Source organism: Schistosoma haematobium, chromosome 4 (assembly GCF_000699445.3).
Source record: "Schistosoma haematobium chromosome 4, whole genome shotgun sequence".
NCBI classification, from domain to species: Eukaryota; Metazoa; Platyhelminthes; class Trematoda; order Strigeidida; family Schistosomatidae; genus Schistosoma; species Schistosoma haematobium.
In genome coordinates, this window is record NC_067199.1 from 4,796,393 (window position 1) to 4,823,766 (window position 27,374).

At 34.9% G+C, this 27,374-nt stretch overlaps 1 protein-coding gene across 1 annotated transcript in view; it reads right to left on the bottom strand.

The window, feature by feature from the left end:
• KCNH8_1 (Potassium voltage-gated channel sub H member 8) overlaps positions 1–27,374 on the bottom strand; it is a 130,372-nt gene that overhangs the window by 61,359 nt on the left and 41,639 nt on the right. The window contains exons 2-4 of the mRNA XM_051215501.1: positions 20,743–20,973; positions 11,550–11,660; positions 1,986–2,668 (exon numbers count right to left, since the gene is read on the bottom strand). Of these exons, the coding sequence (XP_051066011.1) occupies positions 1,986–2,668; positions 11,550–11,660; positions 20,743–20,973 (1,025 nt within the window). The remainder of the gene's footprint in view (positions 1–1,985; positions 2,669–11,549; positions 11,661–20,742; positions 20,974–27,374) is intronic.

The window sequence follows — 27,374 nt, forward strand, 5'->3', positions numbered from 1 at the left end:
TGTAAAGGTAATGGTAAATGCCAGTTGTTAATTATGTTCAAAAGATCACTTCTAAAACGATTTCACGTCAACACTGAAGTTTTCAATTACAACACTACAAATATACTTTGACAATTTATATGACTATATGTTGGATTATGTAGTAATTATGGGAAATACAATAAAGGAAAAAAGAGACAGTCGTCATTCATATCCTCTTCGAAATCAAGTATAGCTAATTAGAGACAGATATCTACATCAGACAATAAAAGATAGTTGCGCAATTTCGAGGATTGATTGAAGTTAGATATTAACGTCGTCGAGTGCCCATTCAGAGGTCTAGAGGTTAAGCGAGACCGAAAGTCATGCGTTCGAATCCAGTGTCCGGTATCATGAATGAGCGCTATTGAGGAGTCGCATACTAGATTGAAAAAGCCTACTAGATATTCAGTGGTGATCGAAAATTCATCGATTCATGATCTCAATCAAAAATAAACAAAAGAATTTGAAAAATCCTTTTTTTTTTTAGTGTTATAAAGGCTGATGCATAACTTGTGAGAAAGGTTTTAAAAAAAGAGTTAACATATTATCACTCTTATCTTTGAACTATCTTATGGTTGTTATGATATTTTACATAAATGAACTTGTAAACATCTGTATAAATTCACAGCAAATGAATACAAGAAAATCATATTATTATATGTGAATAATGTTAATGATAAATCTAAATACCTAAATAAAATGAAATTGATATTTCTTGTGAAGATTTCTAACAGTATTTATCAGGGTGCTAATCAGCGACATTTAGATTAGTGTACATATATACACATTAGTAAGTATCAGACAACATCCAAATGGTCAATGCTTTACTAACTCACTTACATACGCCTGTTGATCCTAAGGAGAAGCATAAACCAACCACCAGCATTCTCCATCAAACTATGTCCTAGACAGTTCTTTCCAGTTATTCACAGTTGCAATTCATCCTGTTTATATCTACTTCCAATTCTCAACACAGTGTGTTCTTTGGCCATCCACTTTTCCATTTCCATTCAGGATTCCAAGTTGGTGCTTTCATCGTGATGCAGTTTGATGATTACCTTAATTAATATCCTATCCACTTCCAACGTTTTTTCTGAATTTCTTCTTCAGTTGGAAATTAGTTTGTTCTCTACCATAGTAGGCTGCTACTGATTTTATCCGGTCAACGAACATTCAGTATCGTACTTAAACAATTGTTTATAAATATTTGTACTTTTTTAATGATGATTGTGGTAGTTCAGCTCCGTACAGTAGAACTGTCTTGACACTCGTAATGAAGATTTTTATTTTGATATTGGCTTGTAGACATTTGGTTTTATTCCATATGTTCTTCATTTCCTATTGAACGCTTGTTCATTTTAGGCCACTTTACCAAGATATAATTAATGGCTACTTGTGAACTGACGTAAATATCTTAGATTAGTACTTTAATGACGACAGTTACGAATATTTACAGGAAATATTAGTGACATTTGATATAGATATTTATCTTACTGTTAAATGTCATCTATAATCCTCACATAGTAATACGACTAATTATAATGATATTTATCAGTTTAGGGGTTGTGGAGATTGTTAAGTTTTTGATTGAGATCATGAATGGATTGATGTTAGACCACTGTTGGGAACCTGGAAGCAATGGAAGGCCAACTCGTCTTATTGTCGGACTCCTCAACAGTGCGCATCCACGATCCCGCCAGCAGGGTTCAAACCCAGGCCCTTCAGTTTCTCACGCGAACGATCAACCTACTGGACCACTGAGCCGGTCGGCATCCAACGGTGTTAATGTCTAACCTCAACCAATCCACGAAATCGTGTGACCATCTTCCATTTTACTGAGGTAGACACCTGTTTTGACCCGACATGGATTAGCTCTATATCTATAATGATATCATTCTTTTCACATAAAACACTACTAATAAATATTAATAATATATTAATGAATAAATTTTTATCTTTCTTACTTTTTTAAATGGTAATTTATGCTTAGATTTTTGATCAAATCGTCCAGATAAATGATATAATACAGCTCGACTTCGTCTTCTTTGAAATTTATAAACAGTTGATGGATCATTAGTTAAATTACTCGATTCATCACTTGATGTATCCGTTGAATCAGATTCATGAACTATTAAACGTGTAGGATCCAATAATTTATTACCGTTATTATTATTACCATTACTTTTATATTCTGTTATTAAAAGTGGACCACTTTCAACATCAATTGGATCTAATAGAATATTTTGTTTTGAACTATTGAGAGCATCCTTTATTACACTATTATTACTCGTTGATGAATATTTAGCTAGTGATTTATTCGAATCAATAGAAGTACGATCTGATAATTTCCTACTTACAATTGAAGTATTTCTATCTAATTTATTATGAGTAATGGTAGTTGTTGTTGGTAGTGATGGTGGTAGTGGGGAAGATATAGTTGTTGTATTCTTTCTAGCACTTAAATAATCTAATAATTTATTATTACGAAATCCAGTTGAACCAAGAACTGCTGCTGTAATTGTTGTTGCTAATCCCATTGTTAATAAATTTGGTGTTTTATTTGATGGAGATGTTCCAGTTAAATGTTGAGCAGATAACATATATGGTACTTTTAAACTTGATTCAGGTATACTATAGTTGGCTTTATCTAGAATTTATAAATATAGTAATTATAATAAAAAAAATAAATGTATTACCAATAACTGTAAGCATTTAGGATAAGAATATAGTACAGTGATAGAATACAAATGAATATTAAGTAACATGACAGTAATGCAATGAAATCCAGTTCTTTTAAGGTTTCCAATTGTGGTCTAACATCCGTTGGTTCATGATCTCAATCAAAAACTTAATAATCTCCACAACCCTATACTGCTTATTAACACGTGCTCACTAGTGACTAGCTACATAAGGGAATTCTCGGAGTTCTAGTGAGAAGCTGTGACCAGTGGAGCTAATCCGTGTCGAGTAGAGACAGGTATCTAGCTCAGTACAATGGAAGATGGTGGTGCAATTTCGTGGATTGGTTGATGTTATATACTAATACCACTGGATGCCGGCCGGCTCAGTGGTCCAGTAGGTTGATCGTTCGCGCGGGAGACTGAAGGCCCTGGGTTTGAGCCCTGCCGGCGGGATCGTGGATGCGCACTGTTGAGGAGTCCGACAATAAGACGAGTTGGCTTTCCATTGCTTCCAGGTTCCCAACAGTGGTCTAACATCAATCGATTCATGATCTCAATCGAAATCTATTGTATTTAACCTGAGTGATCATCTCGTTTGGTTTCTAGCATTTATGTTATTTGTTATAAGTTAATTTTCAAATAATGAATGTCTCTTAGACACATAGAAAATAATTTTGGTGTACGATAAACTCATTAATGACATATACAACTGTGATACTGAATAATACTGTAGGAAACATGAGTTCTATGATGATGTCAAAAACACTGTACTCACACGTCAGCAAGGTGTACCTGTAATCTTGAGGGAACTGGTGCTCCCTGGCGGATTCGACCTCGTGTCACCCAGCTTTACAGTCAGAGACGTTACCACTGAGCTATCCTCCTGTAGGACTGAGATGTAATGTAAATCAATTGTGATTACATCTCAGTCCTACAGGAGGTTAGTCACGGCTCGGATAGCTCAGTGGTAACGTCTCTGACTGTAAAGCTGGGTGACACGAGATCGAATCCGCCAGGGAGCACCAGTTCCCTCAAGATTACAGGTACACCTTGCTGACGAGTGCCAAGTAGCACGAAACCCGGGTCCAGGGTTTCCTGTTGACTACCTCCAACCACCATCTAATCTCAATACATAGTGCCCGCAGTGTCGAGTCACCTAGACTGGTGGCCACATTGCAACATGATCGATAGCATTCGATCTGCACTAATAGGGACTAGACAAGCATGAGATTGATCACCACCCAGTGATCAATCAATTGTGATTACACTGTACTCACGTCAAGTAACACAAAGGTTAAATCGAAGGATTTGTGATGATTACTGTTATACATATAAGCTCTTCACGACATTAGAGCACAACTGAATTAATGATGATGGATAAATAAATTTAGAAGATTTTGGTAATTTATATAATATTGGTAGGTATTGATAGAATAGTGATGCTTCTATAGTTCTCATACTTGCTTAGATCGCCTTCCTTTAGTATCTTGATCAGATGTTTTTCTTTCCAGTCTTTTGGTACTTATTCTTTATCCCAAATCTTGTTGAAGAGAATGTTGAATATCTTTGCAGTTACTGCTACGTTTACTTTCAGTGTCTCTTCTGGAATGTTGTCTAATCCCACTACTTCGCCGCTCTTGTTTCATTTCCTACTTACTATAAGCTTTATATATATGAATAAAATCTGTTTTGTAGTTCTTCCTAGTCTTTAATATCCATTTAGTTAATTTGTAAACACAATATAAAATATAATCGTAAATTAATAGTAATCTATTCAAGTTGATATAAGTAGTATGGATGATTGAATATATCATTAAATTAAAAATTCTTTAAGATGGTTGATAATGATAGATGAGTGAAGTAAAATTAATTTCCTGATGTATATTTATGAAACATAGTTACCATTATCAGTGTATATGTTGGAGAAAAACACAACACACACGCACACACACAAAAACAGTTCCAATGGTCTTAGTTTCCAAACAGGTTAGAGGTAATCAAAAATTTAGCTGATCTTGACGTACGTTTTTGTTTCTGTTTTTTTTTGTTGTTGTTGCTTGGATGGATATAACAATTGATGATCATTTATAACAAACTGATCCACAAAATGTTTGCTAATGTAAAGATTCATTACTTTGATATATGTCAATAAATTGAGCAATGTAATGACATAAACTATAATATTTACACTAGATGATAAAACAATAGTCATGGTTTTTTAATTTTTAATTAATTGAAAAAATGTCAGTATAGAGATATGAAGATTGGTGATTTAGATTGATATCATGAACGAATCAATGTTAGAGTAATATTGAAAATCTAAAAACATTGGTTGAACGTTTTGTCCAAGTATGATATAAGTATGTAAGCATCCACGATTCCTCATGTAGGACTCGAACACATAACCTACAGTTTCGAGTACGAATGATTAAACTCTAGATCACTGAGCTTGTATACAACGGTGTTAATGTTTAACTTTAGTCAATCCACGATATTGTGCTACGGTCCACTATTGTCTTCTGTGACTAACTACCTTACAAAAGACACGGTTGAATTTCACTGGTCACGGTTTCTCACGGGAGCTCCAGGAGATCCATCTTAGTGCTATCCGCTGTTGGATGACGGTTCAGTGGTCTAAAGGTTAGGCGTTCGTCGGTTCGAGTCCCACGTAAGGGATAGTGGATGTCCAATGCTGACAACTAACGCTTTCTGAACTCATAAATTTGTTTTAAACTATTGAATAGTAAACGTTTCACAACGATATGTAAACAAGTTGTGTCCTTGTATGTTGATAATTCTGAAAACGCTTCAAGGTAATTGATCTAACAACTTAGTAAATTATCTAGTCGAACTAGTTATATTGTGTAGTAGCTGGAATAAAGATGTTTCAATCTGACTGATCAATTACCTAAAGTAGAGATATTTAATTTAGTCATTTCATATGAGTTAATCTTGTGTGATAATGTAATTAGTATAATTATTACATATTTTATCTAGGATAGTTCATATAACAATTTGATGGACGTTTAATGCCGAACTAAATCTGCATTATTCAAGAAAGTAAAACTTCCCGCGCGCGAACGCGAGATCGACAGGTTCTAGATTCTCATGAGGCGGGATCGTAGATGTGCAATGTTGAGGAGTCCTACAATAGGACGAAACGACCGCTCAGTGTTTCCACCGTTGGAAACTTGGAAGCACTAGATGGACACTTCGTCTTATTGTGGGACTCCTTAACAATGCGCATCCACGATCCCGACTCATGAGATTCCGACCCAGAACCTATCGGTCTCGCGCACGAACGCTTAAACCATAGACCACTGAGCCGCTCGACATCCAACAGTGTTAATATCTAATTTCAACTAATCCATGAAATTGAGCAACACATCCACCATTGTCATCAGTGAGCTAAGATCTCTCAAGAGACCTAGTTGAACTCGACTGATCACTACTTCTCACTAGAACTCCAGGATATACCTGTTGAAGTCAGTCACTAGTGAGCATATGTTGGTTAGTATCAGAAGGTTATTTTATGAATATTATAGTAATTTCAATAGTTGAGTTCATGAATCAATTGAATCTAGACCACCATGGAAAACCTGTATGCACTGGATGACCGTTTCTTCCCACTGTGGGACTCCTCAGCATTGTACATTCATGCTAGGACTAAATGGCTGTCCAGTGCTTCAAGGTTTTTCATGTTGGTCTAGCTTCAGCTGATTCATGATCTCAACCATCAAAATTACTATAATATCCACAAAACCCCTCTTTGATTATGAATTGATTGATTGATTGATCAGAAACTATAAAAAAAATAATAAATTAAATCTAAGTGAATAAACATAAGGTAATTTATTTTGTTTAGAACTATGAATATCACTTAAAATAAGTATAATATTATAGCTTGATGTTGTAGAAAGTTGTTGCGGGATGTGTAGTTCATCTTGAGTAAGTGAAGATTGGATATGAGTAGAAAATTATGAATCTTGAGTTTGAAAAAGATAACCAGTTTTGTTCTTGACAGGTCATCTTACATTAAATAAGTCGATAAAAATTACCGCTTTTAATATTATTTGTTAGATATATTTTAAACAATTCATTTAGTGGGATTATTTACCTCTACGGTTACTGGATTATAAAGACTTTCGAATTTCAGAAGCATGGAATACATTGAATAGCTTGCATGCAACTAGATGATTTAGATTTCACAGATGGCCTAGCTCTTCTATGCCGTATACACCAACAAATGCAGGTCAACACAAACAGTGTAGCAGAAGTCACTGAATCAGTAGGCCTCAATATATAGAACATTATCCCGATCACAAATAATGTAGAAACCCTGGAAAAGGTGGAAAGTTTCACGTACCTGGACCGCAGTAACTATTAACAAGAAGAGTTTGAAACACTCGTTATGGCAAAGATTAGAAAGACAAGGGCCGCATTTCTACGAGTGAAAAATATATGGAATTCAAAACAACTGTCTGCAGGCCAATATCAAAATCATCATCTTTGATAAGAGTGTCAAGACAGTCCTACTATGCGGAGCTGAAACGTAGAAACTACTGCAACCATCAACAAAGTGGTAAAAGTGTTTATAAACAATTGTCTACACAAGATACTCATTTTCCAATGACCGAATAATATCAGCAAGAGCCTACTGTGGAAAAGAACAAACTAATTTCCAACTGAAGAAGAAATTCGGAAAAGACATTGGAAGTGGATAGGATATCGATTGAGGTAATCATCAAACTGCATCACGATGAAAGCACCAACTTGGAATCGTGAACGGAAATGGAAAAGTGGATGGCCAAAGAACACACTGTGTTGAGAATTGGAAGTAGATATAAACAGGATGAATTGCAACTGTGAATAACTGGGAAAGATTGTCTAGGACATAGTTTGATGGAGAATGCTGGTGGTTGGTCTATGCTATATTACGATGTGTAACAGGAATATGTAAGTTCCGGATTGTTGACAATCTACGTTTGTTAAATCGTTCCTTTATTCAGACGAGAGATAATTAATTGCCTCTTAAAATCAAATTAATTGAATAATACCTAAAAGGACTCAACTTAATTATACGAATAGTCTCATATCATACTCAAGTTATAATGCTGATTGACCACTTACTGGTAAGTAAAGTCCTGTTTGTTCAGTACACGAACACTATGTTAAGTAAATTAATCCAAATTCAACTTCGTCAATAAGATCTGAACAACACTAAGAGCTAGATAATAACGAGATTAGCTGTTAATAATCGGTTGTTTTGTTTCATATTACATAAGGTCGACCGCTAGCTAAATAATCATTCTAATAATTATCAGTTATTTATTGTTGATGAATTTATTTCATTAATAAATTCATTCAATTATGTATGATTTTGACCTCTCATCATTAGATAGTCTACTATATCTAGCCCTCAAATGTCCTGGTACGGTCGTGAGCGGGGAGAGTTAGCTCTCGTTCTCGAAATGTTCTCACATGAATAAGTGCATTGTTGTCATCACTAAAAAACAATAAAATTTTATGTATCCCATTTATATTTTGAAAAATATTTGGTATATAAAACTTTATTAAATTAACTGAATTAATATAACTTCATAAAAAGATGAAGGATATTCATCAATATTTTATTGGTAAGTCATAAATGTTATGTTATGTAATCGTGGATGTGCACTGATGAGGAATCTCACACAGTAGGACGAAACGGCCGTTTAAGTGCTTCCAAGTTTTCCATGATGGTTTAGCTTTAATTGACTCATGATCTCAACACTTAAACACTCTCTGACGTTAAATCAACATATGCGCACTAGTGACTGGCTTCAACAGGTATATCCTGGAGTTCTAGTGTGAAGTAGTGATCAGTGGAGTTCAACTGGGTTTGTTGTGAGATCTTAGCTCACTGATGACAATGGTGGATGTGTCACTCAATTTCATGGATTAGTTGAAATTAGATATTAACACTGTTGGATGTCGAGCGGCTCAGTGTTCTATAGTTTATGCGTTTGTGCCCGAGAATAATAAGTCCTGGATTGGAACCTCGCTAGGCGGGGTCGTGGGTTGCGTACTGCGGAAGAGTTGCATACTAAGACAAAACGGCCGTCCAACTTCAACTGATTCGTAATTTCAATTATTGAGATCACTATAATATTCACAAAAAACCCTTCTGATATATACTATTGTCAATACTTATTTACAATGTTAGTTTCATTTCAGAACTCATTACAATAAATGTTGTAAGATTGGAAACAATCAAGGGATGTATTTTACTCCAGTTTTAAGTTATCAAAGAATTTAGTAATTGAATTCATCAGTCAGTTGAAACTAGACCATCATGGAAAATCTGGAAAAACACTGAATAGCCGTTTCGTTCTAGTATGGGACTCCTCAGCAGTACATCATATACATTCCTTTATAGCTTGTTTCTTTGTATCATGAATTCAATTATTAAATTATTAAAATCTTCACAAACTTACCCTTTCGGATTATAAAGGAATGTTATTTGGAAAAGTCGACAAGTAGTTTTTTTGTGTGTAGAATATCTTCACTTAATGGATCAGATATTAGTTCTGATTGGTAACCAAATATTATCATGATGCAATGTGTATTATTACTTTAAAACTTTATAGAAACATTACTATACTACTGATTTGGATTGGATGATGACAAGAAATTTGATAACTATTTAGATAGTAAAGAGTAGTAGATAGATACTCAAAACAATCAATTCATTATTCAGTATTCATTAATATTATGTATTATTTTCATTGGTTATTAACGTTTACTTATTATTACATAGTAGTAGATTAACTACATCAAGTCACAGTTCCTATAAAAAGTAAGATACACCTAGATCACTAAATATAGACTTAAAGATATTTGTTTTACAAGCCAGTTGACACGTGTCTAATGTTAATATCGAAAACGATTTGATTAATTACATAATTTAATTTGACGTACCATTTGAATTTCAGTAATTTACTTTGAAAGTAGTCATTAAGAGCTAATGGTAAACAGTAGTTGAAATCATGAGTCAGTTGAAGCTAGACCACCATTGAAAACCTGAAAGCACTGGACGGCCGATTCGTCCTGGTATGGGACTCCTCAACAGTGCGCATCCACGATCCCGCACCACGCGGGGCTCGGACCCAGGACCTACTGGCTTCGCGCGCGAGCACTTAAACACTAGACCACTGAGCCGGGATGCAACGGTGTTAATGTCTAACTTCAACCAATCCACGAAGTTGCGCCTCCGTACACCATCGTGGATGTGCACTGCTGAGGAGTCCCATACCAGGACGAAACGGCCAGCCAGTGCTTCTAGGTTTTCAATGGTGGTCTAGCTTCAACTGACTGATGATTTCAACCTGTGAAATTTCTAAAACTCTCCACAAAACGCATTCTGGTAAACAGTAGTATTGTAATGAACGAGAACACAGGTGACAACATCTGATTGCATCTCTATATAAAGTTAAAGAGTCCGTTGGTAAAATGAGAAAGCATAAGTTCGATAATTCATTTATAAATCCTCTATCTGTTGTCTCGAACTTCATCGTTCCTTCATTCCCATAACAATTATTCTCTATTCCCGTTCTCTTCAATTCCATCTTCCCAACCTTCTGCTAATGGTGTTAAATGCAACTTATGTTGACATAAGTAGTATAAACCACAGTATGAATATTTGTGATTATTGAATTGCCTCCAAATACTCTGGTACAGCCAATGGTGGGTAAAGTTTCTCTCTCTCTCGAAATGCTCTCACATAGCCACGCATAAAAGTCCTCTGACAGAGAAGTTCTAATCACTGCCTCCTCTCAGTAGAGGTGTTGTTGAGAGGACGAAAAGTGGATGTCCGGTGTTTTAACCGGGTTTGTAGGTACAAAGGATCCACATATGGGGGAAAACGCTGATTTCAAACCAATGGTGCATATGGGGCTCCAGTATCCTGAAGGAAAAAATCGCATAGGAATCAACTATCGGTCACCAGTTACCATGAGACTACATCTCTTGATGTTGCTCCACAGCCTTGTGGATCAGACCTTCAGGTCGATGGCTCTGGTTGTGACCCCCTAAGAAAACCACGTATTTTGGTTTAGCCACCCATGCAGTATCACAGTCCACACACAAATCCAGTGACTTGTGTGGCGCCTATGTATTTGATACCCTTTTGTACCAATATTTATATGTTCAAACAAATGAATAATAATGATAATCACCATAATATCACTATAGTAATCATTCTTGAGTGAAATGAAGTTATAAATGATACTGATATTCACAATAGACTTTAATTGGTATCCGTAGCTGTTGTAAAATAACGCGCACACACACACGTACATTCCATTCTTCAACTGATTGGATAGGTTGAAGTTAGATATTAACACCGTTGGATACCACAATTGATTGATCACTGGGTGGTGATCAATGTCGTGCTTGTCTAGTCCTTATTAGTGCAGATCGAATGCTATCGATCATGTTGCAATGTGGCCACCAGTCTAGGTGACTCGACACTGCTGGGACCGTTGGATACCGGTTAAGTGGTCTAGTTGGCTAAGAGCCTGACGCGAAGCTGATAGGTCCTGGGTTGGAATCTCATGGGGTGCGGGATCATGGATGCGCATTGTTGAAGGCTCCCATACTAGGACGAAACGGCCATCCAATACTTCCATGTTCTCCATGGTGTTCTAGCTTCAATTGACTCATGATTTCAATCAGTGAAATTTCTAAAATCTCCACAAAACTCATTCTGATAACTTTTGTACAACTTATTATGAAATAAATTATCAAATTAAAAGAATCCTAAAAGAAAAGTACATTTTCCCCTATCAACAATATATATACACTTACTTCGTCCATGTCGATCAGGTGATAACTCTTTATGAGATACAAGAAATAGAACAACTTGTGATTTGTCATTTTTAATTGGTACAATATCCAATAAGCAAAGAAATGGTTCATCTTTAAAATAAAATTAAAAAGAAAAAACAATTATATTATGATATAATAATAATCATCATCATCAATTTGATTGTAAATATCATAGATTGTTCCCATTACTCATAGTTTGTTTTTGTGAGGACAGTTCATAGGTGAACTTGAGGAAGCTGTAAGGAGTTCAGAAAGTGACGAAGATATTCCAGAATCCCTAAGTGAAGCTTTCTTATTGTACAAATGCTAATAACCACCTGTATGTGGATTAGAGGACAATAATGATGATTTCATTTTCACTAAAAATTATAAATACTTGACAGTTTTGTATCATATTTGACACTGTTCGTTTCACATGTCTTCTGTTCTCTCATTAGCGACTTGGGAGTGTTCTAGCATTCAAGTGTTAAATCATAGGCGGTATGTGAAGAATCTAAACTATAGATATAACAGTTTAAAATTACATTTTTATTTGTTCTAGTATGAGATTCCTTAGCTGTGTATCCACGATTCCAAACGCGGAACTTCCGTGGGAACACTTAACTTCTAGATCACTGAACCGTCATCCAATAGTATTAACGTCTATGTGCAATAAATCCACGACATGATATTTCGCATTCATCTGCAACACTGAAGTAACATTTTATAATCTATCTGTGAGACTGAACCTAAAATACTTTATTGCTTATCATTCTAGTGATATGAGGATATAATAGAACAGAAGTGTATGTAGTATGAAAATTCAACCCCATCTAATGTACTCATTGATTTGTCCACTCTCTTTATAACCCGAACCCAATTTGATTATATACACTAATTATCGTAATGAAACTATTTATTTTCATATTACCTTCTGTGAGGTGCTGAATTTGAGTCGGAAGTTAGTTAGCGACTCATTACTTTGAAACCCATTTAAACACATAGCCGTTGGTACAAGAAGGCACCAAATAAATATGCACCATATAAATCATTCGATTTGTGTGACGGCTGGGATACTGCCCAGGTGCACAGACCGAAAAAGTGGTTTTCATGGGGAGGGGCCACACCCGGAGTCTTCGACCTAGAGGTCTAATCCACAAGGTAGTGGAGCAACGTAGAGATGCAGTCCCATGGTAGCCAGTGACCAAGGATTAGTTGATATGCCATTTTTTCCTTCAGAATCCTTGAGTCGATGTGCATCATTGATTTGGAATCAAGGTTTTCCAACTCCCCTAGGTTGACTCTCCGTGTCTAACAAGCCGGTTAAAGCGCCGGACATCCACTTTTCGTCCTCTCAACTTCTTAAACAATACCCGTGTTGCAAGAATGCAGTGAGCAGGACTTTCCCGGCAGTGGTTGTATGCTCGTGGCCGTGTGAGAGAATTTGGAGAGGAGGAGCTGACTCTCCACACTGTCAGCCGTACCAGGGCATTTATCTCCTTATACAATTTATAAAGAATAGTGAGAAAAACTATTTGATCGGCAAGAGACAACTTGATAATCGATATAAGTTACTTTGAAAATTAAAATTACGCGCGAAATATCTTAAGACTGAAATTAGTGAATTGAAAAATACATGTCTGAAATGAAGATGATCATTTCAAGTCAGTGATGTAAATTTGATATCTTATATATGTTTCATTCAAAACTAGGTGAAATAATAGTGTAATATTTTTATATACAGTGGAAGGTTTTTGGATTTATCTTTTGTAAATTTACATTTAGGATATGGTGAGAGTTATGAAGTCAGTTTGGCAAGATTAATTGATGATTCTTGACTGTGAATAGTTATTTATTTGACTGCATACATTGATAAACTAGAACTTCATTTTTCAAATAGACCAAATAAACCTAAATTCTAATAAGTAGAAAAACTATACTTCTGATGTTTCGTAACTTAAAGTAAGCCTCTTCTTCAGAATAACTATCGAGTTCAAACCTTGATAATAATATCTACAAACCTATTCGATGATGATAGAACCATTTTTAAATAAATAGTATATTCATAAATTTTAAATGGAAGAATTACATTTGAAGATAGAATATTTCACAAGTGTAACTTATGAACCTAAGGAACCTTCTAAATTATTTCAACGTTCAAACTGACCGATTCACAGAAATAAACATGACCAAAATAATTCTTAACAGTATACGGGATTTGTAATGATTAATCAGTTTATAATTTTTATCACTGGGTGGCGATCAATGTCATGCGTGTCTAGTCCTTATTTAGTGCAGATCGAATGCTATCAATCATGTTGCATTGTGGTCACCAGTCTAGGTGACTCAACATTGCGGGCACTATATATTGAGATTAGATGGTGGTTGGAGGTAGTCGACAGGAAACCCTGATGTGTTGGAGAATGATTGTTGGCAGCCTATGCTCCACTGAGAGTAACAGGAGTAAGTAAGTAAGTAATATTGGTAATTATAAATTAAAAACAAATAAGGTGTATTTTAAACAGTTGTGATCATGAGTCAATTGAAGTTAGACTACCATGGAAAACCTGGAAACACTGGACGGCCGTTTCGTCCTGGCTGGCTTCAAGATATATATCCTGGAGTTCTAGTGAGAAGCAGTGACCAGTGAAGTTCAACCCGGTCAGTGGTGAAGTAGTAACTCACTGATGACAATGGTGGATATGTCGCTCGATTTCGTGGATTAGTTGAAGCTAAACATCAACACCATTGGATACCGGCTCAGTGGTCTTATTGGCTAAGCGACGAGCGCGAGACTGATAGTTGCTGGTTTGGAATCCCGCGAAGCGGGGTCGTATATGCGCACTGTTGAGGAGTCCCATAATAGGACGAGTTGGCCTTCCAGTGCTTCCAGGTTTCCAACGGTGGTCTAACATCAATCGGTTCATGATCTCAATCAAAAACAATACTTTGATGTGATATGCATTGACTATTGCCTACTATTATTCATTTGTACTAGTTCAGTTTAAAGTCTATTTCTATATTCCTACTTGTTTTTCTTTTTTTTCCCTTCAGTTATCATCTAATATTCAAAGACTAATCATTAAATACCTTTAAAATTTATGTATATATAAATGAATCTATTCCCATTTGAAATTATTGTAATATTTTAAACATTGAATAAAATCATGACTTGGCAACTATTTTGATTTATTTATTTTTTTGATGATAAGGGGATACGTTTGTTCCTTATTGAAAATATTGATTTCCGCGGTTATTTAAAAATGTTTCTATTTTTCTTTTTTTAATGACATAGCAACCGACTTCAATTTTAATGTTTCATGTTTGAAATTTTCGCTTTGGTAAGTTTTTTCGTTTTTAAATTTTGAATCTTCTATTCGTTGACACTAAAGACCAATGAATGTTTGTTTGATTTATTTAAAGTTCATTATTGGCATAACAACAGTTTGTTTGTTTCTTTTTAGTTTAGTTCGGAATAACATATGTTCATATCACGTTTACAATATTTTGTCACTGTTATACATAATATGTTATATATATATATATATGTATATATATATATATATATATATATATGTAGGTAACAAATTCTTTAGTTATACTCAATTGGTGTTGTTTATTTATATCTTCCTAATGTTATTTAGGATTGTCATTGATCATCAGTCTTTTATTGGCATATGTGTATTCCGTGCTGATTGCCTCGATTTTGTCTGAAATCACAAGCTTTATAAGTAAAGATGGAAAGTGGTTAACAGTGGAATACAGGATATGCATTTCGTCCTATTTGGGACTTGTCAGCTAGATTTACCTGCATATGTATTGATGTTCACTCTGGGACTCGAACCCAGTACCATTCGCTTCAAATGCCATCACGGTATCCACTTAGCTATTAAATCCTGATGGACATTTTCTTGTGCAGTGGAGTGAAGTTATATTCGCCTGGTATTATTTACTTGTATCTTACCATTGTTATTTAGGATAGAGTAATCAACAACAAAGAAAAAAAACAGTCAGTCAGTCAGCTACAACGTAGGACCAGGCATATATATGCATTGGTTCAAGTTTCCACACTGCATTAACACAACAAGATGGACACCGGATTCATAAAAGCAGTTAATTCAGTGGTGGTAAAATATAAAAGACAGATTGGGTATAAAAATATAGTACAGGAAGAAAGAATTAGGTCGTAGAAAGAAAGATATGAAGCGATTTTAATCTCTTAGTTTAAGAGAAGACAGAGAGTGTATACACCGACGGCACTGTGATCGATCCTCAACCATGTCACCAAGAGTCTCTAACCATTGGTTACGATAGTCACGCGGACCCCAACCAAGTAGTGTGTATCTACCAACATGGCTCAGACTAATAATTACTGACTTCAAGCACTGATGCCACGTTTTTTTGGCCATCCCCAACTTTCTTTCAACCATTCCCAATACTAGTCAGCATTGTGCGACGTGGTAATCGGTGTTCAAGCATGCGAAACACGTGGGCCAACCATCTCAGTCGATGAAGATTCACAGCTTCATCAACTGATTTACCATCATTCCCTAATGCATTACGTCTAACTTCACTATTACTTACCCGGTGATCCCAGCAGATGTTGGCAATACTTCTAAGTCATCTGTAGTCAAACACTTGTAGCTTACGAACCGCCGCACAGTACACTCGTCTTTTAATTGATAGACGGATATCTCGCCTTCGCCATAGGTGATGTAAGTTGGCAAAAGCCAAACGAGATTTCTGAATTCACGAAGAGATTTCGTCAGACACTAACCTATTAGGGCTGATCAGACTTCCAAGATAAATAAAGTTGTCAACTCATTCGACTACTTCACTCCCTATCCTTAGTTCAGGTGTTGACGCAGGTCAGTCCTTCTGTAAAGAAAAAATAAATGGTTTCCTTTGTTTTCTTCGATTCTGGCACGTAAACGAGCAGTATAACCAGTAGATGGTAAATGATAAGGCAATTTTCGAAATTGTTTAGTTTCTTACAAGCTGATATTTCACATGTTGACGCATAATAACATTCTATAATGTTAAATTCAATCTAGAGTCGTCAAGTTACCTGAATCAGTCCTTGAATACTATCAAATAACATTCATATGTTTGATTAATTTTGAATAATATGAAATGTGATTTGGGATATAATAAGGTAATTTATTTCAGTTGTTAATCTGTCTTGATACAAATTCATATATCAATAAACAAATTATCAGATTGAGGTTTTGTGGAGATTGTAGTAATGTAACGGTTGAAACTATGAGTTGATCTAAGCCAGATCACCAATGAAAACCTGGTATCACTGGACGGTCGTTTCGTTCTAGTATAGGACTCCTCAACATTAGGCATCCACGATCCCTCACGCGAGGTTCGAATCAATGACCTACGGCTTTGTGGGTGAACGCTTGGCCCCTAGACCACTGAGCCGACCGGCATCCCACAGTGTTAATGCTTAACTTTGATCGGTCTATGCTCTTGCATAACTCTTCATCCATTATCTGAGATGGATAGCATTCACCAGCAAGACTGAAGCTCCTGGGTTCGAGTCCCGCGATCAAGATTGTAGATGAGCATTATTGTAGAGTCCCATACTAGATCAAAACAGCCGTTCAGTGCTACCAGGTTTTCCATGGTAATCTCTAACATTGATCAATTTGTGAGTTCAACTGTTATAATAAATAAATGATCAAATTATGCTTGTTTTCATCCTTAGAATTGATAACTAATTCATTTAAACAATCATATATTATGAAAAGCATAGAACATCATTCATTTAGTTTGAATAACTGTTGTATTTAATTGTCAATGTAAAACAATTGTAGATTTTAACCTAATAATTTAACCTATCAAGAATTAATTTATTTCATTTGTTCCACATTAATCTACATTGTTATATTTGTTTATGGAAAGTTCAATAATGAGTTTCATAATTAAAATGATTAAAAAAATTTAATTTCATCAAAATGAATTCACTTGTTGATTCACAATTTAAGTAATATGTATATTTTAATGGTTAAGATCATGAATCAATTGAAGTTAGACCATCATAGAAAACCTGGAATCACTGGTAGGCTGTTTCGTCCCAGTATGAAGACTCCTCAGCAGTGCTCATCCACGATCCTGATTCGTGAGATTCCAATACAGAACCTATCAGTCTCGCGCGCGAGCGCTTGACCTCCGGACCACTGATCAGGCATCAAATGGTGTTAATGTCTAACTTCAACTAATCCATGAAATTGAACGACACTGGTCACTAATTCTCATTAGAAATTTAGAATATAATATCCACAAAACCACTTCTGATATTAATATGTATATGTTGATAGGAATAGTCAAGTTTGTTGTTGCACAAATAATTAATCAATTTTGTTTGTGAAATATAAATATGGAGGGAAATACTACTACTACTACTACTACTAATAATAATAATAATAGTAGTAGTAGCAGTAGTAATAATAATAGTAATAGCAATAGTAATAAAAATAATATGCTGATTAGCCAACTTCAATATCTTCAGATTTTGGCTAGTATTTGGATATATGATTAGGTTTTTATTGTTTATAGATGTTGGTCACATATCTAACTTGATTGCTTTGCAAATAATAGGATATACATATAAACAAAACAGGACATAAACAACTGAATGTCTCCAATTGAAAATGTCATTGGGGTCATCATTTGTAATAAAATTTCCAAAGATAAACCTGTTTTCAACATTCAATTTCTTATTATTTTATTCGCATAATAACTGGATGAATTTTCGTTATAACTTGTGACCGCCGATTAGAGAGCAGTGAATTATCGATCGGATCAATGACGCGTAAAACACGTACGAGCAGTCTAGAGTCTTGATTGGTCCTGCTTTCCGCCTAGCCCAGACAGTTAAGTCCAGAACACCATTCCGAGCCTCTGCGATATGAATCTTTATATTTCAAACATACTCGGTTTATAAACCAATCAAATAGACCACAACGTACCAACAAAATATGAGAGAACATTTGTACAAGAACTAGACAGATGTGGCTGTGAATGAAGGAGGTAGTAATTAATATACTGGGTATAACTCAAGAATGGTAAAACGTATAATCATAGTTTATGGTTCGAAATAAAGCTTAAAATAAGAGAAATATGAATATGAATAGTTTAGTTACTTAATAATTATACAACAGAAATATACGTTTAGTATCGGTCCATTAATAGACCCCAAAAGTTACCATTCATTATTCTTGTCGGGACATAACAATTTTAAATTAAGTAGTATTTAATTAAATTGAAGTTTCATGTTTAATGAGTTGAGCACTGTATTATCTTAACATAATTTTTATTCTAATTATATGTTTGTATGTATCCCTAAACAGCAGCATCACGAGCTTATTGTTAACTAAGAATCCTGAAAGGAAAAGAAAAACACTGGAAAACCAAGGAATAGACTGAGTCGGGAATTGGAAGCAAACATGAAAATGATGAATAACAACTGTAAAGGATTATCTAGGACAAAGTTGGATGGAGAATGTTGGTGGTTCCACGAGGAATGACAGGCGCAAGTAAGTAAGTTAGTAAGTAAGTATGTATGTATGTATGTATGTATGTATATTGAAACATGTAATGTTTTCATTTGATATTCAATAACAAATACTCAAGTTCATAACGAGTATTTACGAAAAAACTATTAGTAAACTAAGTATGTTGCCATGTAAAAATATGACATTATTCTTGTAAGCATGATTTAAGCGAACATATGTATGTAGGAAATCCTGATCATACATAAAATAAGACAATATTCAGTAAACGAATCCTAAAAAAGGAGTTTTATGTGTGTAGTTTATAGATAAGTCATTTTACATACTGATATAAAATGAGAAACTAATAAAATCCAGGCTTGATTAAAAATTTGTTAATGTATGATTGCAGAATAGATTAAGCCGTGAACATTTGAATCTCGTTGTAAGTACGCTATTATTATTATTCATTTATTTGAACATATAAATATTGGTACAAGGGGGTACCGAATGCATATGCGACACACCAGTCACTGGATTTGTGTATGGACTGTGATACTGCCCGAGTGCCCAGGCCGAAACAAGTGGTTTTCTTAGGGGGTCACAAACGGAGCCTTCGACCTGAAGGTCTTATCCACAAGGCAATGTAACAACGTCCGAAGACACAGTCTTATGGTAACCGATGACCAACAATAGGTTCATACGCCATTTTTTCTTCAGGATCTTGTAGCCCATGTGCACCATAGGTTCAGCATCAGCGTTTTCCAACTACCCTAGGTATAACCTTCATGTAAACAACCACCACGCTACAAGAAGTCAGTGGCTATGTGAAAGCCTTTCGAGAGGGAGAGCGAACTCTCCCGAACTTTCGGCCGTATGATGGCCAGCCTATGAATCCAAATGTCATTATGAATATATATATTTTAACTTCAGTTGATTCATGATCTTGTACGTTAAGTATATATATTTAGCTTACAACAGTATAAACAACTATTTAAGATATATGTATAGGCTTTTTAATATGTAAACATGTTAAGGCTTTCATCCATTGCATTATTATGTTTTAATGTATAAAACTTACAATTCTGTTTCTTTTTTGTTTCAAATAGGTGTAGAAATCACCTTTATTTTCCGCTAATTACATTTTAATGATGCGATTTCCGTGAGAATTCGACCTTCAATCATTTACATTATTGTTAGGCAATCAATCACAATGGTAAATACATAGCATCTTATTAATGTTAATAAACTTTGAAAAGAAAGAGAAATTATTTAACTTTTATAAGAGGGAATCAAACATTTTTAACATTCATTCGCAAGGAATAATGGTTGATTTATTGATGGAGTTTTGTTCTCTGAATTGGATGGTTTGGTCGTGGAGCTTTCATCATTCTTCTAAACGACATCATTAGCACAAACTACAGATAGAAGTAAAGTGTTCAAATTTCTCCATATACGTTTCACAGCTTGTTCTGTACACCTCGACGTTGATTGGTTCTTATTATGCTGATGATGTCGTTCAGAAGAACAATGAAAGCTCCACCACCAAACTATCCAGCTCAAAGAACAAAACTTCATCAAAATCATCCACCTTAGCTACAAATCTTCTCCACCTTCTCAATGGTTGATTTATTTAACAACAACAACAACAACAATAGAGATATAAATATCGTCAGAAATTATTTACTTACTTGTCTTCTTATGAAATTGTATTTCAATTTGTAATTCACATTTCTTTTCTAATGTATTTAATATTGATTGTTTTGCATTATCGTCGGTTCGTTCACCCCAAAGAAAACTACATGAACAACATTTTGACATAATTTGTGATCTATTATAACCAGTTAATTCAACAAATCCATCAGAACAATATACAATAGGATAATCATGTACTTGTGCATTACCCAATACAAAATTACTATCTAAAAAATATATAATAAAATGAATATTATTAGTAGTAAAGATTGTAAACATAAATGTATAATACGTATAATAGAAGAAAATTCATAATTTTAACTTCAATCTAAAAGATAAATCAATTGTGATTACATCTCAGTCCTACAGGAGGTCGGTCGCAGCTCGGATAGCTCAGTGGTAACGTCTCTGACTGTGAAGCTGGGTGACACGAGATTGAAACCGTCAGGGAGCACCAGTTCCCTCAAGATTAAAGGTACAGCTTGCTGATGAGTGCCAAGTAGCACGAAACCCGGGTTCAGGGTTTCCTGTCGACTACCTCCAACCACCATCTAATCTCAATATATAGTGCCCGCAATGTTGAGTCACCTAGACTGGTGACCACAATGCAACATGATTGATAGCATTCGATCTGCACTAAATAAGGACTAGACACGCATGACATTGATCGCCACCCAGTGACCAATCAACTGTAAAAGATAAATACTTTATTTTGAAGGTTATATCATGAGATGACTGCAGTTAGACTAAGTGAGAATAAGGAGCCACTGGAAATCTGTCTGGTTCCAATATGAAATTCCTCAGAAGTGTTAATTGACGACTTCATGGGGGATCGATTGCTCAAGCTTCAAGTTCTGTAGTGAGTACTTAACTTCTAAATCACTGAGTTGGCATTTATTGACTTAGAATTCAGCCGTCAATGAATTTGAGATATTGAGTGATAGTTATTTAATTATTATTATTATTTGTCGGTAATTACTCCATTCTCCGATAACAACGGTTCCTTTTTATAAACCTAGTAACTAGCTATCAAAAAGATATTTTGTTCACCTTCAGATTGATATTATTTTCGTCAGATCATTCAAATAAGTTATTGATATGACTAAGTTAGATGGCAACTCGAACTGATGTACATACGTACAAAGTCCTACCTTTTTACTGACTGAGTGACTGAATGTCGATTAACTGACATGAAATACCAAGTCATGTTTCTCTGGAAATAAAATGTGATAGTGTATACACATATTGCATAACCAAAACCTAATTGGTTAGTAATTAGTTAAAAATGATAGTTGATAAGTAAAAGGCCATTCATATTATCAGCAAGGAATAACTAGAAGACTGTTCCAACCGTCTTTGATCCTACAATGAACAAAATCAGGTGAATTCAGTTTTCTTAGCAAACATGATACTTTCAAGTCACTGATTTAAAATTCACTAAACCTTATGTTTACTCAGAGTTCAGAATCGATCAGCAAATCTTATTCGCTAAGTGATTAACTATACACAACATACTTTTCATTTCAATGATATATCATAAACGGCATCCATATTATGCTCAAAATGTCTCACAAATACGAGTCATTAATAAGTATTCAAAACCAGCCATGTCGTTAATAAAATATAATTGACATATAAGACGATGGTTGGAGGTAGTCAACAGGAAACCCTGGACCTAGGCTTCATGCTACTTGGCACTTGTCAGCAAGGTGCACCAGTAATCTTGAGGGAACTGATACTGCCTGATGGATTCGATCCCGTGTCACTCAGCTTCATAGTCAGAGACGTTACCAATGGGCTAACCGAGGCTAGAACATAGACTAAAATGAAACAGCTGTCTATTATATTTTGGTTTATAGCTTGGTTTTTATCTAAGATCAATCGGTGATGTGAACTATTGAATTAAAGCTTATTCTCCACTCTGTAAGCTCTAATACTGTTAGATATTACAGAAAAGTTATATGTTAGGTGAAAACTGATATTGATATGCATTTTGTGGGGTATGTTTACAGTCAAATAGTACTTATAATAGGGTAATATGATTTACGTTTATAAAGATAATTTAAAGGATTTTAATAGAATACGTTCATCAGATCTAATTGTTCAAAGTAGCCAGTTACAATGATTTTTCAGTCAACAATAAAAGGTTCAGAATTCAATGATTTAATTAAGAGGTAACAACAGTGAGAAAACGTTTCATGTTTATTTGACAATGTGGATTCGCTCACTGAATTATATCATTAGCATTCACTTTTAAACATACTGTAACGTCTTTTAGATAACTCCACCTGCAGCCCCTCTGGGGCTACTGCCGGTCCCAAGCCCGGTTGAAGGAGGAGGTTTAGGCTTGAGGTTAGCGACCCCATCCCGTAAAAAAATAACTCGCCAAAAAACGCTAACCAGAAAAAAATAATTCAATGTTTTTAGGTAAGTTGAACTGAATATTCATAGCTTAAAAGAAATACATTTAGGTCTGTTTGAAATGAGCTTACATTTTAGTGCTAACATTCACACTTGAATTCGAACCTAATATCTTTCATTTCAAACATTATCATCATCCAATCTACTGCATTCAGATGACTCTTAGTTTGTTTAGCAGGTATGAAGTTAGATAAATGGCTCATCAAATATAGTTTATAATTTTAAGCTCGGGAAAACTCTAATTCGAACTATAACACTCAAATGTAATTTAAAACTTAATTCAAAGCAACTAGTCGCATTGAGCAATTTCGATAGTAGAATCAATCGTATTTATACTAGCGATACTGCTGAAGTAGAGACGAAGCTTTTGACTGAAACGTTAAAGAAAAAATGGTTATTCATTGAAGTTCATAAACCTCTGGAAGGGTTGCATTACGATTAGACCGACGACGCTCATGGCACCCAAAAAGCGAGTTAACATTATGTTACCATTTAGAGGCGACAAAAATAGTCTCATGTTGAAACGGAGACTTAAATTAGCCATCAATATGACATTTCATACAACCCATCTTGTCATTACTGGAAAGACAAGGTCTATGTTCCACCAGAAGCTCAAACAGTAAGTAATCGATTGTGTCACATACCATTGTGTCTATCAGTTTACATGTATGTGCGGAAACACGTACATATGGGGGAGCAGTCATAATTTGCAATTGTGGATTGTTGAACACATACCAAAACGCCTGCAGAAAAAAATGAATTCCAATGGTCAAATAAGATTACAGACATCATCCTTCATTGCAAAGCATTTGATTGGGATTGGTCATAAGGTTGACATCAAGTCAGCATTTGTAATGTTGAACAAAAGCCTTCAAGGACGTATATTGATGTTTATTGAAACCTTGGCCATACGGATACTGAAACCTCCTTTATGGGTTGAAAAACAATTTGTCTTTACCTACTCTGGTAATAATGATTTATTATCCCGAGTGGTTATCACATTGTTTATGTGTACTTTTTTTCTCTGTTACGGCTTACCTTTAACCTGTCTAATTGACCTTTTAGTCTCCATGTACAACATATCTTAACAAGTACATTATGTGTGATCAGATTGATTTCGAAATGTATTACGCTAATATATCATCACATAATTCTAATAACCTTCATCTTCTAATTGTATTATCGAAATATAACCTAGTTATCAGTATACAACTGTGGGAGAGAACAAACCAGATTCCAATGGAGGAAGAAATCAGGAAGAAGTGCTGGCAGTGGATAAGACACACATTGAGGAAAGCACCCAACTGTGTCACAAGACAAGCCCTCACATGGAATCCTCAAGGCCAAAGGAAAAGAGGAAGACCAAAGAACACATTACGCCGGGAAATGGAGATGGACATCAGAAAAATGAACAAGAATTGGATGGAACTAGAAAAGAAGGCCCAGGACAGAATGTGTTGGAGAATGATTGTTGGCAGCCTATACTCCACTGGGAGTAACATGCGTAAGTAAGTAAAGTAAGTGAGTATTAGTATACAGAATAGTTAATTGAGTACAGTAATAAATTCAGGAAAACAAGACAAAAACATAAAATTGTTGTTCTGTTTAAAACACATAATATGTAATTACTAGAATCTTGAATATTTATTTAGGAATATCATAAAACTAGATAAGAACTAATCATTTTGGAAAAAATTGGTTGTTTTACATTATGGAGCAAATTCTAAAATTAAGTAAATGAAGAGGAGAGATTGAAGAAAAATGGTTATGAATAAATTTAGACTGATCATTTCCACTCCTAAATAACAATGGAAAGATACAAGTAAACAATAACAAGTGAATTTGAACTTCACCCTATTGCACAAACTAGTAGCTATCAGGACTTAATTGCTAAGTGAATAATACGATGGCGTTTCAAGCCAACAATACTGGGTTTGAGTCTCAGAGTGAACATCAACTCTGAGATGCAGGTACATTCAGTTGACGAGTACCAAATAGGATGAAACACGCATCTTGGATACCACTACTAATCACTATCCAACATTGCGCGAAATGAATGTTCTGAATTCCATTATAATTCATGATTACATTATAAATTTCTCTTTGATATTTTCTATTTTAAAACAATTTGATATGATTTACAACAACAAAATGACTTAAAACATTTTCATAGATATACATGGTGATATTTGTTTTTTTTTTTATAATTTTAAATTAAAGAGTATCATTTTCTACAATTATACATTGTATAGGTAGGATACATGTACATAGATTATACTTATCCATTTAATGTTGTCATAGCAACAAGAAAAACTCTTTTACTGAATTTATTATAGATTCTAGTCAGTAGTGACGTAAACACACCATTTTTTTGTATATAAGTTAATATAAACATAGCACATAACATATTATACAATTTCTTCCAACTAAATGCATGAATACCATAGTGAGTAAATATTTTAATTGTTCTACTTATATTCTATATTAGTAATATTAAACATTATATCTAAGTCTAATAGAATAGTTTTACAGTATTTAGTCGCTGAGTTAATAATATAGGAGACATAAAGGATAAAGAATGGGTTTGTAAAAAAAACTCAGTGAATGAATGTAAATTAAATCCAATGTTTTGCCTAGTAATCTGGTTTAAGCTCAGGGGATAACTGCTTGAGGCCGATAGCGAACGGCTTTTTTGTGGAAGGTTTTTGAAGTGTTAGCTCTGTTCTTTAAAGAGCCTTAACACAGGAGACGGAAATCTGTGAGGTAAGGTGAAGCGTGATATTTTCAGGCCCGACCTTTTCTAACCCTTTCCTTTCTTGTGAGAACGCAGCACTGCTGCAGGTGCTGTTGTCACACTCCTCCACAGTCAGCAATACGACTTCGTCCTCAGACCTTAAGTTGCTGCTTTGGTCTTACCGTTCTCCAATCGACCTGCCTGGCATGGTAGAACCTTCCTAAACATATGTTCCAGCCAATATAACGCGATTGGGTCATCATGATAGGCAAGCTCGACCAACACGTTAAGGTAGAAGCTACGGTCAGGGACTGAATCTGGTTTAAGCTTTTTCAAAGAAATATATTATCAAATATTAAAAATTATTGAATATAATTAGGTATAGTATTCTCTGATTCACTGTATACTAAACAGAATATCTAATCAACGTTAATAATGTTTAAATTAGGTATTTACTTCAGGGTGTATAAGATATATCATTACGCTGAAAAATAGAGACAGATGTGAGATGAATGGACAATAATTGGATAGAACTAGAAAGGAAGGACCAGGACGGAACGGTTTGGAGAATTCTGGTAGGTGGCCTATGCTCTTTTAGGGGTAACAGGCGTAAGTAAATAAGTAAGTAAGTAAGTATAAGATATGTAATATGCAATGAAAAGCGTGTTAGGATAAGAGATTACTTGTATATGTAAGTGGATCTAAGTTGTGTGAATAGAAATTTCACTCATTATTTATCGCCTTAGAAGTGATTTTACAATTACATTCTTCTTCATTATATTGTAATCCCTGTTTCTCAAATGGTTTTTCTCTCTTGAAATTTAACCAAAATACAAGTATATTTTATATTATAAGTATAGATATATATAATTTATGGACGACCTTTGAGCGACTCCAAAGTTATCTTGAGAGTGTCTACCTACTTACTGACATCAGTTAAAATTCCAAGACGCTATTTGACCAAATGGATGGGTGAATTTCTTATGTGAAGCCGTGACAAGCGCTGTTCATTTATGTCGAGTATTAGGAATGTAGCCAGCAATGGCAACCAAAGATGGTTGCGCAATTAGGGGAATTTATTAGTTAGATCTATAAACTATTGGACATGAACACAAGAGAAAAGGTGAGAAATATGGAAGAAATGCTTCACTCCCAAGGTTCTTTGATGTATAAAAAAACCTAGGTTTTTTTTAGTATTTTAGATAGCCTTAGGTTCCCGGAAAATTCTGGAGCGCTACTTAACATCGTAGCAGTATAGGTAATCATCCAATCAGGAACTCGAAACATAACTTTTCACTTTCTAGATGTTTCTAGCAAAACGTCCTGTGAACGCTGATTAGATAAGATGGTTCTCAGAGTTTCCATGACCTTTGTTAGCGTTTTTTGAGGAATTTTTTTGGATCTCCCTAACACATAGGTTCAATCAGCCGTCGGGTCACGGGATCGCATAATTGATGAGTTTTATACTAGAAC